Source organism: Leptodactylus fuscus, chromosome 2 (assembly GCF_031893055.1).
Source record: "Leptodactylus fuscus isolate aLepFus1 chromosome 2, aLepFus1.hap2, whole genome shotgun sequence".
NCBI lineage: Eukaryota > Metazoa > Chordata > Amphibia > Anura > Leptodactylidae > Leptodactylus > Leptodactylus fuscus.
The window spans coordinates 239,157,774-239,174,441 of NC_134266.1; the positions used below are offsets into that span (position 1 = coordinate 239,157,774).

The window sequence follows — 16,668 nt, forward strand, 5'->3', positions numbered from 1 at the left end:
TTAGGCTTAGTGGCAAGAGTTGGAATTGCAACTTTTTTTTAATTTTTTTTAGAATTTTAGGATAATAAAATGGAAAACTTAAAACCTCACCAAAAATTCTTTTAAAATAGGCTTAAGATAAAAATGGGATTTAAACAATAGGTCATTTCTGGCAAAACACTGAAAAAACTTTCTCATGATACATTTCCCCTGGAATGATAGGTGGTGTTTAATAAGAGTTAAAAATTTACTCCGTTTGCTAAAAACACACACAGTCTAACAAACACACTGCAAAATAAAATAAGAAAAAAGGGCGACACTTCTAAACCTTCAATGGTCTGCAGACGCCTTCAGTGATGTGTCCCACCACCTCCTGGATATTGTCTTCAACCCCTAAAAATAAACAGAAAAATCAAAGTGAAACATTGAAAGGGTTAAAAATACCTGGAACTCAAACTAGCAGCAAAGACGCAGCCTTGAAATGAAAGGTTAAGTAATGGGGCATACAAGCTTAGCGTTTGCATGAATTGGAGACTCTGGAGCCCCCGGGCACAGAACTGGTCTAAAATCGGGTAAAAAAGTCCTAAAAACAGTTGGCGAACCTCAACGGTGAGTGACCTAGGCTTTTGGCAAAAAAAAAAAAACCCTCCCCAACCCCTTCCCTTATCTCAATAGTTACAGCTCGTGTCCATTCAGGAGATCACACGAACTGTTACTCAAGAACAGAGTGGAAGAATTTAGGAGTGCTGACCGCAAGGAGCTCAAGACACTTTATAACAAGGGAAGATCAAGGGATTGTGCCATAAGGCAGATTAGCAATAGCACAAGTGTCCCCATAAGTGCGGTTTAATACCTCATCCATCTAGTGCTTTCAACAGTTTTGAGAAGTGAAAGCCACTGACAGACTCCCTATAAAGAACTGACCCTCACCCTTGGTGTAAAATCATCTATTACATCACTTTAAAAAGAGAAGAGTGAATAAACTTAGAACTTCAGGCCTTACCTTGGATGTTCACCTGCTTTAATAGCGACTCCAGATGCTCTTTTTCGGATGCGGTTGCTTGGTGCAGCCAGGCCAGCATATCCCCGACATACCTTATCACAAAACCACATCAAGCGATAACTAAACTTCAATTTACATATTTATCAAGCTCATAATCCTTGTTAAAGGGTTACTTGCAAACACTTGTACGTTACCTTAAGGGGTCATGAGAGTGCATTTCAATAGGACGCGGAGTTCCCCCAGGCCCCCCTCTGGTAAGTGCATCAATGAAGCCGCGCACTACCGCGCTCCTCCTTGCTGTTCCAAATTCATCCAGGGTGTATCTGTTGGCAAAAAAGAAGAAAGAAAAAAATTCCACTTCAATTCTAAGAATTAGACTTCTCCATATTTCCAAGATTTACATTTACTTTAAAGGGGCAGTGACTGGCAGAAAAGCCCTATAATAATATGATCAGACAAGTCAATATGACTACACGATACTGACCATTTTACTGCTGCACCAAAAAAAAACAAAAAAAAAACACATAGGCTACTTTTTATCCCAGTAAATTACATGGCTTCATGACTGTTATGAATTTATGTTCACATACTATATTACACTGGTCTTGCAGCAGCTTATCTCAGGTTCTAATAAAGCCAGGTGTGTTATCTCTGTGTGTAAACACTCAGCTAACCCTCAGTGGATTCTGTACATGCGTTTGCATGTTATCAGATCTGCTCCAGGCAGTGCTGACAAACTGGATGGGGAAACACCTTTAAAGGGGTTGTCCCATCACAAGGATGCTATCTATACTGCTTGTTAATGTGGATGTAAGACTTTTCCTAAATACACTGCTTCAGCAAAACTGCTTTGTTTGTCCACTATCTTACTTTATTCAATTCATTGTTGACACAGCCCTTGACGTATCTGCTCAAAAGTCAAGTGATGTGTCTGCTGCTCTGAGGGGGGAGGGAGGGGGCTAAGTGCACGGGAGCGAGCCTGTGTATCTAGCTATTCCTGTGTCTACACCACGTGACCCAACTCCCTGCTCTCAGATAGGGGAGAGGAGCTGCTTTTATTTCTGAACGTCTTCTGTTTTCCCAGTTATCAGGCTAGCTAATTCAATTGTGTTCATTATGGCAGAGTCAGGCAGTCTCTGTATGTAACACAGAATGGAGTTGCTCCTGCCTGTACTTCATAGTCCAATATTGTGCATATAGTGTTGTTTGAGGACCTTTGATGACATCACAGGCCCTTCAGCCGCCTCATAGGATCACGCTATGTGGTGGGCGGAGCTACACATTAATTTGGGGGCGGAGCTAAAGGCAGGTTGCCTATGAAACCCTGCCCACCAAATGACACAAGAAACCAGGAAGAAAGAAGATTTTACAGCAGTGAAGACTGGTGAGTATGCGATGTGGGAATACCCCTTTAATCCAAATTAGCAGTTTGCTACTTTTAAACATGCCGGGAAAAATAAAATCTAATTTGTTGCAAAATTCTAACATGACAGCTATGAAGGTAGCCAGAAGTCACAAAGTTCTCCTCAAGTGGAGATGACGGGGATCATCGGCACCAACAACACGCTCATTATATGGCGTCCCAGCGAGCTGCTGAGATACCGGAACAATCACGGGTACAGCGCGAGGAATGAGTTGAGTAGCAGGCCAGGTTGACAGCTGCTGAAACGCCGGAGCTGGTGGATCATCAACGCCAACAACACGCTCAGTATATGGTGTCCCAGCGAGCTGCCAAAACAATCACAGGCACGGTGCAAGGAAAGTTCAGCAGCAGGACCACTTAAGAGCTGCCGAAATGCCGAAGCAGACAAACCATCGACGGCAGCAATTTGCTGAATATAGGCGGATCATCGACGCAGACAAAGTCGTGGGCAGAGACACACAAACAACATACAAAATACACAAGTGCAAAACCGGGTAATACTTATAGGGCAACTACACAAACAAAAAATGAAATATACCCGTGCGAAGCCGGGTCCTCCTGCTAGTACACTATAATAATCGCCAAAAACAGAACCACATAAGAAGCCAAACGTAACAGAATAAACTCCATCCCTTGTTTTCATTGTAGTAACTTCACGAATGCAACTTTTACTGATCTATTAAAAACGGCCTTGAGAAGCCAAAAATAAAAAAAAAAATAAAATAAAAAAAAAAAGCTTTTAACAAAATCTCTGCAATTTCCATGAATATGAAAGGTCAGCCGGTAACGGTTACACCAATTTTTACAAATTTCAGGGCATCTTTATGTACAGTGTAAAATGACAATAAACATAGATATTTTTCAATCTTTTTAAGAGGGGGAGCGAGAAGCGCAGACAGTAAATCCATTTGTGCAGTTATCATGTAACAAGGACAGGCCAAATGACTCACATCATCTCCCTAGTAATTCTACAGCGCAGACGTCCATTGTGCCCGAACCCCACTTTGTACTTGTTATCCTAGTATCAGGTTCACCAGCGGCTTTGTTGTGGGTAAAAACTCACAGAAAAGGCTAAAATAATGACAGTAAACTAGCTGTAAATCACTACGCTACTTTAAGCGCACTGGAATAAAGCTTAGACTTCATAATCCATGAATAATTTTCAGGTAGCTGCAATACAATGGGGCCACTGGAGAGGGAAGGTGGGGGAGGGGGACGTAACAATCGACAAATAGCTCGTAGTGGCCGTAAAAACTGCCAATTTTATGATTGTACTCGACGTGAAAAAAAAATATTTCTTAAGTTTACTATGAAATTATTGCTAAAATGTTTCATTCAGATGTTACTCTGCAATTTAGTCTGCGTCCTTATTGATCGGGGAAAACATTTTACATGTATGGGAACCCGCACAATGAAATCAGACTGAGGGTACTTAATATTGAACTGGTCTCAAGATGGAGATCTGCAGGGTTGTTAGAAAAGAAAGAAACCTCGCGGTAAAAGACTTAGTGGATCAAAGGTAGAGCTTAAAAGCCAAGGGGGGGGGGAAGGTTTGAGAATATTCCCTGGAGACACTTAATCTATATGTATGTATAGAGAGATATAGACACATGCATACAGTATATTCTACGTACATATACTGTATACATAGCCTTACATACACATTGGGGAAATATAGTAAGACTGGTGTATAGTATGGCAGTCAATAAATCGTCAGGGGCTGCAATTTCTTCATAAATCTGTCCCGGCACCAGAATGGCAATCTATGCCAAGTAGCGGCTAATCATCATGGCCGACCACATTATGCTCGTGATTGCGCTACCTTGAGCTATGTTCTATTAATACTAATACCGCAGCTCTGATGAAGCTGGTCATCTTCATCAGCAGAAACGCGTTAAGTGGTGGATCATAGGCCCTATTAGTGATCATTGTGTCCTTGTGTGTATGTGGTACGATATTCAGTAATACCCATGCAGTAGTTTGCAACAAATTTCCCAGCTAGTTGGCTCCCTAGCTTCCTGTGGGTGATGCTTAAAGACGACCTTTTACCGATTTGGGCACAGGCAGTTCTATATACTGCTGGAAAGACGACAATGCGCTGAATTCAGCGCACTGTCGGCTTTCCCGATCTGTGCCCCGGGTAAAGCGCTATCGGTCCCAGTACTGTAGCTCTTTACAGTCAGAGGGACGTTTCTGACACTCTGTCAGGAACGTCCTTCTCCACAGCAGCGCCTATCGCGCTGTATAGTGTGAGCGGGGAGGAACTTAACTCCTCGCTCACACTGTACAGCGCGATAGGCGCTGCTGTGGAGAAGGACGTACCTGACTGACTGTCAGAAACACCCTTCTGACTGTAAAGAGCTACAGTACCGGGACAGATAGCGCTTTACCCGGGGCACAGATGGGGAAAGCCGACACTGAATTCAGCGCACTGTCAGCTTTCCAGCAGTATATAGAACTGCCTGTGCCCAATCTGATGAAAGGTCCTCTTTAAATGTGTGTGAGCTGAATTTATTCACCTGAAGGGCTGTGGAGATTTTTTCCATCACAAATCTGCAATAATTGAAGGTCCAGCCCTAAGACGGAATAAAGTTTAGGGTCAAGGAACCGCTATATGGGCTTTATGTTTTGCCAATTTCATAAGTCTTGGCAGGATATATAATAGTTCATTCATATCGAAAAGGTTTTTCGGAACAATATACAACTGTTCCACTTTGAATCATACCCTTTCTATTTTTCACACCCGTATCATCACCTTAGAGTACAATACTAACACTAGGGGTACTACTGCAGCTGAGTGTTTCTGATATCATCCACAATACACCTAACTTCTACTAAAGTGAACGTCTTATTTATTTATTCACGCAAGTTACATCTTAAGTGTACTATTTCCTCTTGTTTATTCTATGCCAAGTCGGAAATGGCTTAGGTTTCCAATCTAAGTGGCGTGAGTTTTAATAAATCAGTCGGGCCAAGGCAAAGCCCACCATCTTATAATTAGAGATGAGCGAGTAGTATTCGATCGAATACCTCGCTGCCATAGGACTGCGTGTAAGCGGCCGTCACCAAGGGGTTAATATTCGATGCGCTTAACCCCCTGGTGATCGGCCGCTTATATGCATTCCTATGGCAGCGAGGTATTGGATTGAATACTACCCACTCATCTCTATTTACAATGTGGCAGGTGAGGCGCGGTGAGGAGCGTGTTTGGCCCCTTCATAAGTCAAGTGCAACCCATGGACCAGGATGGAGATCTACTCCAGTAAGGAACTATCAAAGATTTCCATTATAATTCATGCCAAGGCGTCTCAGCCTGCCCACATATGCACAATGTGACGAACGGGTGTTGTGGTGCACATTTGGTGCAAGAAAGGGCCATGCATCAAACGTGAGCTCTATGATCTCTCCTCCACACCAGAAAACTGGGCTCGAGGAACTGATAAATTGTCTCCTATATACTCACCAGTCTTAGACATGCCACTGCAAAAACCATCCACCAAGCTACGTTTCTCTTAAAGGGGTTATCCAGCTTTTTCAAAACTGATGTCCTAGCTATCAGTATTAGATTGGCAGGGCTGACTGCTAGGACCCAGCAGATGAGCAATCTCCCTGCGACAAGGGAAGCTACAGGGCTCATTCCCCATAGTATTAATAGCGGCTGTAGCAGGTACTGCAGCTGTGGTCCCGTTCAAGTATATGTGAGTAATGCAGTGGTTAAACCAACCAGCACCATTAACAGTATGGGCAGTGAGCACTGTAGATTGTACCGTCATAGGAAACAGCTGATCTGCAGGGACGCCTGGCCATCAGACACCCACCAATCTAAGGCTGATGTCCTATCTTGTGCACAGGACATCAATTTTGAGAAACTGGATAGCCTTTTAGATGCAGGGAGTGTCATGTGTACTCGTCTCAAGAAGAAGATTCTAGTGGGCGACCCCTCTGTGTCTTTGCCAACCCCAGCTCATTACAATTCCCAGGTCAATCCCTATAAGGCTTACTTCAGTTCTATCAGTATTTCAAAGCAAGAGTCCGAAGCCTTCATCGACTTTGCCCCTAAGACAACACTTTCTGTTCAGGGCCTTGGTGAACATTATGGGCCTCCATGTACATTGACTCCCATATATACACACAGGACGGATACCATACCATCCAGATATTAGGTAGATGGTGGCTGAAATTCCCTCGCTGTCCCTATAATATAAATGGAGTATCATGGAGCTGCATAAGACTTAGCACTGGTAGTTCTCCTTTAATAAACTTGTGCCGAGGCCCGAGTTCAGGGTTATACACACCAGTACGTAGATATTCCCATGCCTAATTTTACACAACAGGTGGCGACGTATGTGGGGAAGAAATCCTGACAACATGTCCTGACAATTAACAAATGTAAGATACCCAAGGCCAGTGAAACACTTGTGTGGCGGTGTAACCCGCCATGTGACGATATCAGCCTATTCATTTTAATTACAATCTTTTCCGATATTGCCCTTGGACCTATTTCCAAGACATAATTATGAATATATACAGCTGTCTGCTTAGCAAAAATGGATGAGATTTCCAGGAAATGTTGTGAAAGATTGGTAAGGACCTCACCATTGGTGATATCCGTATAATGCCACAAAGATGTGTGTGCAATATAAATAAAGTCAAAACGCATGTGAAATATTCCAGCAATTTCCGCATCAGGTTAATTACTTTAGATGTGAAAAGAAAACACGCTTAACCACATGAATTCCCAATTCTGCAGGCGCGCGCTAATCTCAGGCAGCAAGGACATGCTATTATGTAATGCTGGAAAGTAAAGCGCTACCGCCATCTAGTGGAGAACAGCAGGATACGAAGTGGAATCATTAATCACAAGCAAGGCATGAATGTGCAATGCAACTTTATATCAATTATTAGCTTTCCAATAATAGATATAAGAGCGGATTCATATCACCATGATGTACAGTACAGACCAAAAGTTTGGACACACCTTCTCATTCAAAGAGTTTTCTGTATTTTCAGGACTATGAAAATTGTAGATTCACACTGAAGGCATCAAAACTATGAATTAACACATGTGAATTATATACTTAACAAAAAAGTGTGAAACACCTGAAAATCTGTCTTATATTCTTGGTACTTCAAAGTAGCCTCCTTTTGCTTTGATTCCTGCTTTGTACACTCTTGGCATTCTCTTGATGAGCTTCAAGAGGTAGTCACCGGAAATGGTCTTCCAACAGTCTTGAAGGAGTTCCCAGAGATGCTTAGCACTTGTTGGCCCTTTTGCCTTCACTCTGTGGTCCAGCTCACCCCAAACCATCTCAATTGGGTGCAGGTCTGGTGACTGTGGAGGCCAGGTCATCTGGTGTAGCACCCCATCACTCTCCTTCTTGGTCAAATAGCCCTTACACAGCCTGGTTTTTGGGGTCATTGTCCTGTTGAAAAATAAATGAGGGTCCAACTAAACGCAAACCGGATGGAATAGCATGCCGCTGCAAGATGCTGTGGCAGCCATGCTGGTTCAGTATGCCTTCAATTTTGAATAAATCCCCAACAGTGTCACCAGCAAAGCACCCCCCCCCCCCACTATCACACCTCCTACTCCATGCTTCACGGTGGGAACCAGGCATGTAGAGTCCATCCGTTCACCTTTTCTGCGTCGCACAAAGACACGGTGGTTGGAACCAAAGATCTCTAATTCTGACTCATCAGACCAAAGCACAGATTTCCACTGGTCTAATGTCCATTCCTTGTGTTCTTTAGCCCACACAAGTCTCTTCTGCTTGTTGCCTGTCCTCAGCAGTGGTTTTCTAGCAGTTATTTTACCATGAAGGCTGCGGCTGCACAAAGTCTCCTCTTAACAGTTGTTGTAGAGATGTGTCTGCTGCTAGAACTCTGTGTGACATTGACCTGGTTTCTAATCTGAGCTGCTGTTAACCTGCGATTTCTGAGGCTGGTGACTCGGATGAACTTATCCTCTGCAGCAGAGGTGACTCTTGGTCTTCCTTTCCTGGGGCGATCCTCATGTCAGCAAGTTTCTTTGTAGTGTTTGATGGTTTTTGCAACTGTACTTGGGGACACTTTCAATGTTTTCCCAATTTTTCGGACTGACTGACCTTCATTTCTTAAAGTAATGATGGCCACTCGTATTTCTTTACTTAGATGCTTTTTTTCTTGCCATAATACAAGTTCTAACAGTCTATTCAGCTGTGTATCCACCTGACTTCTGCACAACACAACTGATGGTCCCAGCCCAATTTATAAGGCAAGAAATCAAACTTATTAAACCTGACAGGGCACACCTGTGAAGTGAAAACCATTTCCGGTGACTACCTCTTGAAGCTCATCAAGAGAATGCCAAGAGTGTGCAAAGCAGAAATCAAAGCAAAAGGTGGCTGCTAGAATTTTTCTAGTGTTTTCACTTCTTTTTTTCATCATTTTTTCTTAGTTGTATACCATTTTACTGAATTAATGGTTACATTTTAAGAATTCAACGTGTTGCCGATCCATTCCTTATCCATGTCTGTATTGAACACTTTCTAAAGTCTGGAAGCCTGATCGTGCAGCCTGAAGACGTTCATATTCACGGTGAGCTTCAGTATTTTTTTCTTTTCCGTTGTCTACAATAGACAGGGCTGAAAGCAGATGGTTCTGTCCACTGTGTAGTCACCATACTAGAGTACTGCAGTTCACCTCTCATTTACATGAGTGCGAATCGGCACTATACAGTGGATGGAACACTCTGCTTCCAACTCTGTCCACTATATAATCTCAGTACCTGCCAGTATTATAGCTACCCTCCAATCAGTGATTGCACGAGCATAGAAGCAGCATGAGGTCAATAATACATCAAGGCTGTGATACTCCCTAACCCATATTGAATGGGGGTTCAATGCCACATAGCATCAATCTTTGGGTTTATACATACACGTGTCATGTGAATAAGCAATAATTAATAAGATAAGCGTATAAATCAGGCTGGGTTCACATTTACATCGGAGTCTCCATTAAGAGTGTCTGCCAAAAATCACAGGACGTGAAAGTCCTACAGGTACATCTTTATCAATGGACATCCAACAGAACCTATTATAATCAAAGGGTTCGGTCTCCATACGTGTTCCCTATTTTAGTGGGGTCCGTGTGCCCACAGACACCCCAGCACAGGTGTGAAAGGAGTATAAAAAGTGTACTAACTTGTACAGGACGGGTCTATCTTGCAAAGCATCCATGGCCTGAGACAGAATAGGAGAGATGTCACAGGATTCCTGGGTCAGTGTTCTGCAGTCATCTGTCAAGAAACAAACCATTACATACAGATAATAAGAGGACGTCAGAAATGTACAAACCAGGAGAAATACACAACTAAACAACATAGATTTTTTTTTTTTTTCAATCAATGCACCTAAAATGAAAAAAAAAAAAAAAAACTGCAAATAGTGGTGGAAAAGAAAAAAATCTACAAATTTGATTTGTTGCAAATAGAAAAGAGTTGGGGAATAAACATGGCCAGAAAGCCATTTCACGGGTTTGGGGTTGTCTGGGCAAAAATGTTTTTTTTTTTTTTTTAAATAGGCTGGGGGAGTTGGAAAAAATAAAAAAAATATCATACTCCCCAGCACGTTCTGGTCCTGCTGGTCCATGGTGATCTTCCAGCACAATTTCCAGCCGCATGTGACCGTGATCGCTGAGGACAATCAGCAGCCTGAGCGAAGGAATTTCACGTAAGACAATGGAGAAGCAGGACAGCACTGGGAGGACACTGGAGGACCAGGGAGAGGCGAGTATGATCTCCCCCGGTTTATTTAAAAAATAAATTCTTTGCACGGACAACCTCTTTAATGTTCAGTGCGGTAACAGTGACAGCTGGGATGTTACTCATTGACAGCAAGCAGTTTTCCTGATTGTACCCAGATTTCTCTTTTCTAAGTCAGGGATCTTTCTAGCTGCAACTTGCAGTCTAGTGTTCCTGGATCTCTTATATGATGTTCTCTCGGGCTTTTCTTAGACATTTGTTTGCTATCTTACAGATGCTTCCTGCAGAATTAGATGCACAGAAACCAGAAATAGTAGTAATGGATAGGGGAGGGGGACAAATGCTCTGCAATTCCTCAGGGTACAAAGAAAGCAAAATGTTCTGCGGTCATAATGGGGCTGGCAGCGGTAGAAAAAAATGACAGGCTGCCATATATGAAGGCTTGTTCAGTCATAGAACAGACTACTCAACAAGGCCCTGGGGAGATTTCAACTTTGCATGAAAACTTGGATACCCCTTAATGATCTGATCATCGTAGGTGGCAAAACACAAAATTACGGATTTGACCAAATCTGAAAATGTTAGAAAATCTTTATGTATGTGGGATTTTTAAAATTTTACTAACAAATGGACCACAATGAGACATTATACTGAGTGGAGCGCCACTATGGGACATTACACAGTATGGGGGCCACTATGGGACATTACACAGGATGGGGGCCCACTATGGGACATTACACAGGATGGGGGCCACTATGGGACATTACACAAGATGGGGGCCACTATGGGACATTACACTGTATGGGGGCCACTATGGGACATTACACAGTATGGGGGCCACTATGGGACATTACATAGTATGGGGGCCACTATGGGACATTACCCTGTATGAGGGCCACTATGGGACATTAGGCAGTATGGCGGCCACTATGGGACAATACACAGTATGGGGGCCACTATGGGACATTATACTGTGTGGGGGCCACTATGGGACATTACACAATATGGGGGCCACTATGGGACATTACCCTGTATGGTGGCCACTATGGGACATTAGGCAGTATGGTGGCCACTATGGGACATTAGGCAGTATGGCGGCCACTATGGGACATTACACAGTATGGGGGCCACTATGGGACATTACCCTGTATGAGGGCCACTATGGGACATTAGGCAGTATGGCGGCCACTATGGGACATTACACAGTATGGGGGCCACTATGGGACATTACACAGTATGGGGGCCACTATGGGACATTACACAGTATGGGGGCCATTATGGGACATTACACAGTATGGGGGCCACTATGGGACATTACACAGTATGGGGGCCACTATGGGACATTACACAGTATGGGAGCCACTATGGGACATTACACAGTATGGGAGCCACTATGGGACATTACACAGTATGGGAGCCACTATGGGACATTACACAGTATGGGAGCCACTATGGGACATTACACAGTATGGGAGCCACTATGGGACATTACACAGTATGGGGGCCACTATGGGACATTACACAGTATGGGGGCCACTATGGGAAATTACACAGTATGGGGGCCACTACGGGACATTGCACAGTATGGGGGCCACTATGGGACACAACACTGTATGGGGGCCACTATGGGACACAACACTGTATGGGGGACACTATGAGACATTACACTGTATGGGGGCCACTATGGGACATTACACAGTATGGGGGCCACTATGGGACATTACACAGTATGGGGGCCACTATGGGACATTACACAGTATGGGGGCCACTATGGGACATTACACAGTATGGGGGCCACTATGGGACATTACACAGTATGGGGGATACTATGGGACATTACACAGTATGGGGGCCACTATGGGACATTATACTGTGTGGAGAGCAGTATATCACATGAGGACGCTAAGGTACATTATGTTATGATGAGAGCTGCTATAGGACATTATATTATTTGGAGGGCCTCTGCCCCCTTACTATCGACATTTCTTACGTAAAACAGTGTACACTAGACTAAACTAGTACAGTATATTCTGCTAGACGGTGCGCTCAGGATAAAGAATAAAAACAAATTACTGCTTTGATACAAGAAATAAAAAAACCACTCACTTTGTGCCCAGCGATACAATCGCTCATATGAGGTTTCTTGGAGTAAAGCCATCTGCTCCATAATTTCCAGCCTGGCAAGTCAATAATAGAGCAGCGTTACCGCTATTATACACAATTAAACCGCCCATATCTCCCGTGTAAAGAGAAAAGAAAATCAATCCTTTAACCCTCAATGATCCCTCATATTCCACTTACACAAATAATGATACTCTAAGGTAATAAACCACTTGTAGCGTACACAGAAATTCTTACGTAATGTCTAAGATCAGGCGTTGCTTGGATGCCACTGTGTAAAAATGGTTATTTTCCCCTGGTCAGAGAGCATAAATACATATAATAACCAACTTAATATCAGCAAGAGATCAGAGAGCATGACGTGCTTACTAGAGATGAGCGAACACTAAAATGTTCGAGGTTCGAAATTCGATTCGAACAGCCGCTCAATGTTCGTGTGTTCGAACGGGTTTCGAACCCCATTATAGTCTATGGGGAACAGATACTCGTTAAGGGGGAAACCCAAATCCGTGTCTGGAGGGTCACCAAGTCCACTATGACACCCCAGGAAATGATGCCAACACCTCTGGAATGACACTGGGACAGCAGGGGAAGCATGTCTGGGGGCATCTAACACACCAAAGACCCTCTATTACCCCAACATCACAGCCTAACAACTACACACTTTACACACTCAATACCACCTCTCTGACAGTAGGAAAACACCTTGAAACATGTGTATTTGGCACTTGCAGTGAGGAGAGCTTGTCACCAGCAGTGAATTTGGCCCTTGTAGTAAGTTGAGGTTGGCACCAACATTTGTTTTGAAAATCAGGGTGGATTGAGCCTCTAACCAGCAGAGTTTGGGCAAATTCATGGTGGAGGGAGCCTCTAAAAACCCCAGTTTGGACCAATTCATGGTGGAGGGAGCCTCTAATCAGCCCAGTTTGGGCAAATTCATGGTGGAGGGAGCCTCTAAAAAACCCAGTTTGGACCAATTCATGGTGGAGGGAGCCTCTAACCAGCCCAGTTTGGGCAAATTCATGGTGGAGGGAGCCTCTAACCAGCCCAGTTTGGACCAATTAATGGTGGAGGGAGCCTCTAACCAGCCCAGTTTGGACCAATTAATGGTGGAGGGAGCCTCTAACCACCCCAGTTTGGACCAATTCATGGTGGAGGGAGCCTCTAAACAGCCCAGTTTGGGCAAATTCATGGTGGAGGGAGCCTCTAAAAAACCCAGTTTGGACCAATTCATGGTGGAGGGAGCCTCTAACCAGCCCAGTTTGGACCAATTAATGGTGGAGGGAGCCTCTAAACAGCCAAGTTTGGACCAATTCATGGTGGAGGGAGCCTCTAAAAACCCCAGTTTGGACCAATTCATGGTGGAGGGAGCCTCTAACCAGCCCAGTTTGGGCAAATTCATGGTGGAGGGAGCCTCTAAACAGCCCAGTTTGGGCAAATTCATGGTGGAGGGAGCCTCTAACCAGCCCAGTTTGGACCAATTAATGGTGGAGGGAGCCTCTAACCAGCCCAGTTTGGACCAATTAATGGTGGAGGGAGCCTCTAACCAGCCCAGTTTGGACCAATTAATGGTGGAGGGAGCCTCTAACCACCCCAGTTTGGACCAATTCATGGTGGAGGGAGCCTCTAACCAGCCCAGTTTGGACCAATTCATGGTGGAGGGAGCCTCTAAAAAACCCAGTTTGGACCAATTCATGGTGGAGGGAGCCTCTAAACAGCCCAGTTTGGGCAAATTCATGGTGGAGGGAGCCTCTAAAAAACCCAGTTTGGACCAATTCATGGTGGAGGGAGCCTCTAACCAGCCCAGTTTGGACCAATTAATGGTGGAGGGAGCCTCTAAACAGCCAAGTTTGGACCAATTCATGGTGGAGGGAGCCTCTAAAAACCCCAGTTTGGACCAATTCATGGTGGAGGGAGCCTCTAACCAGCCCAGTTTGGACCAATTAATGGTGGAGGGAGCCTCTAACCAGCCCAGTTTGGACCAATTAATGGTGGAGGGAGCCTCTAACCACCCCAGTTTGGACCAATTCATGGTGGAGGGAGCCTCTAAACAGCCAAGTTTGGACCAATTCATGGTGAAGGGAGCCTCTAAAAACCCGTTTGGACCAATTCATGGTGGAGGGAGCCTCTAACCAGCCCAGTTTGGGCAAATTCATGGTGGAGGGAGCCTCTAAACAGCCCAGTTTGGGCAAATTCATGGTGGAGGGAGCCTCTAACCAGCCCAGTTTGGACCAATTAATGGTGGAGGGAGCCTCTAACCAGCCCAGTTTGGACCAATTAATGGTGGAGGGAGCCTCTAACCACCCCAGTTTGGACCAATTCATGGTGGAGGGAGCCTCTAAACAGCCAAGTTTGGACCAATTCATGGTGGAGGGAGCCTCTAAAAACCCCAGTTTGGACCAATTCATGGTGGAGGGAGCCTCTAACCAGCCCAGTTTGGACCAATTAATGGTGGAGGGAGCCTCTAAACAGCCAAGTTTTGGGAAATTCATGGTGGAGGGAGCCTCTAACCAGCCCAGTTTGGACCAATTCATGGTGGAGGGAGCCTCTAAACAGCCCAGTTTGGGCAAATTCATGGTGGAGGGAGCCTCTAAAAAACCCAGTTTGGACCAATTCATGGTGGAGGGAGCCTCTAACCAGCCCAGTTTGGACCAATTAATGGTGGAGGGAGCCTCTAACCAGCCCAGTTTGGACCAATTAATGGTGGAGGGAGCCTCTAACCACCCCAGTTTGGACCAATTCATGGTGGAGGGAGCCTCTAAACAGCCAAGTTTGGACCAATTCATGGTGGAGGGAGCCTCTAAAAACCCCAGTTTGGACCAATTCATGGTGGAGGGAGCCTCTAACCAGCCCAGTTTGGGCAAATTCATGGTGGAGGGAGCCTCTAAACAGCCCAGTTTGGGCAAATTCATGGTGGAGGGAGCCTCTAAAAAACCCAGTTTGGACCAATTCATGGTGGAGGGAGCCTCTAAACAGCCAAGTTTGGACCAATTCATGGTGAAGGGAGCCTCTAAAAACCCGTTTGGACCAATTCATGGTGGAGGGAGCCTCTAACCAGCCCAGTTTGGGCAAATTCATGGTGGAGGGAGCCTCTAAACAGCCCAGTTTGGGCAAATTCATGGTGGAGGGAGCCTCTAACCAGCCCAGTTTGGACCAATTAATGGTGGAGGGAGCCTCTAACCAGCCCAGTTTGGACCAATTAATGGTGGAGGGAGCCTCTAACCACCCCAGTTTGGACCAATTCATGGTGGAGGGAGCCTCTAAACAGCCAAGTTTGGACCAATTCATGGTGGAGGGAGCCTCTAAAAACCCCAGTTTGGACCAATTCATGGTGGAGGGAGCCTCTAACCAGCCCAGTTTGGACCAATTAATGGTGGAGGGAGCCTCTAAACAGCCAAGTTTTGGGAAATTCATGGTGGAGGGAGCCTCTAACCAGCCCAGTTTGGACCAATTCATGGTGGAGGGAGCCTCTAAACAGCCCAGTTTGGGCAAATTCATGGTGGAGGGAGCCTCTAAAAAACCCAGTTTGGACCAATTCATGGTGGAGGGAGCCTCTAACCACCCCAGTTTGGACCAATTCATGGTGGAGGGAGCCTCTAACCAGCCCAGTTTGGACCAATTCATGGTGGAGGGAGCCTCTAAAAAACCCAGTTTGGACCAATTCATGGTGGAGGGAGCCTCTAAACAGCCCAGTTTGGGCAAATTCATGGTGGAGGGAGCCTCTAACCAGCCCAGTTTGGACCAATTAATGGTGGAGGGAGCCTCTAACCAGCCCAGTTTGGACCAATTCATGGTGGAGGGAGCCTCTAAACAGCCCAGTTTGGGCAAATTCATGGTGGAAGGAGCCTCTAACCAGCAGAGTTGTGGGAAAGCAGGGTGGAGGGAGCCTCTAACCAGCAGAGTTGGTGGAAATCAGGGTGGAGGGAGCCTCTAACCAGCAGAGTTGGGGGAAATCATGTTGGAGGGAGCCTAGTATTAGCAGAATTGTGCAACGCTTATGGTGGATGAGTATGAGGATGCGGAGGAATTGGAGAGGTGGAGTACAGACATGGAGTTTCATGTTGGGGTGCTTTACACAGGTGGGCACAAAAATGAAGGCTCTATCCAGTGGTGGTTCATTTTTATCAAAGTGAGCCGGTCGGCACTCTCAGCTGACAGACGGGTGCGCTTGTCAGTGATGATGCCACCGGCTGCACTGAACACCCTCTCAGATAGGACGCTGGCGGCAGGACAGGACAGCACCTCCAAGGCATATAGGGCAAGTTCAAGCCACAGGTCCAACTTCGACACCCAATACGTGTAGGGCGCAGAGGGGTAGGAGAGGACAGGGCTGTGGTTGGAAAGGTATTCCCGCAACATGCGCCTATACTTCTCACGCCTGGTGACACTAGGACCCTCCGT

At 45.3% G+C, this 16,668-nt stretch overlaps 1 protein-coding gene across 1 annotated transcript in view; it reads right to left on the reverse strand.

The window, feature by feature from the left end:
• COG6 (component of oligomeric golgi complex 6) overlaps positions 1-16,668 on the reverse strand; it is a 107,537-nt gene that overhangs the window by 44,956 nt on the left and 45,913 nt on the right. The window contains exons 7-11 of the mRNA XM_075265914.1: positions 12,253-12,323; positions 9,588-9,681; positions 1,177-1,305; positions 983-1,074; positions 308-372 (exon numbers count right to left, since the gene is read on the reverse strand). Coding sequence (XP_075122015.1) covers positions 308-372; positions 983-1,074; positions 1,177-1,305; positions 9,588-9,681; positions 12,253-12,323 — 451 coding nt within the window. The remainder of the gene's footprint in view (positions 1-307; positions 373-982; positions 1,075-1,176; positions 1,306-9,587; positions 9,682-12,252; positions 12,324-16,668) is intronic.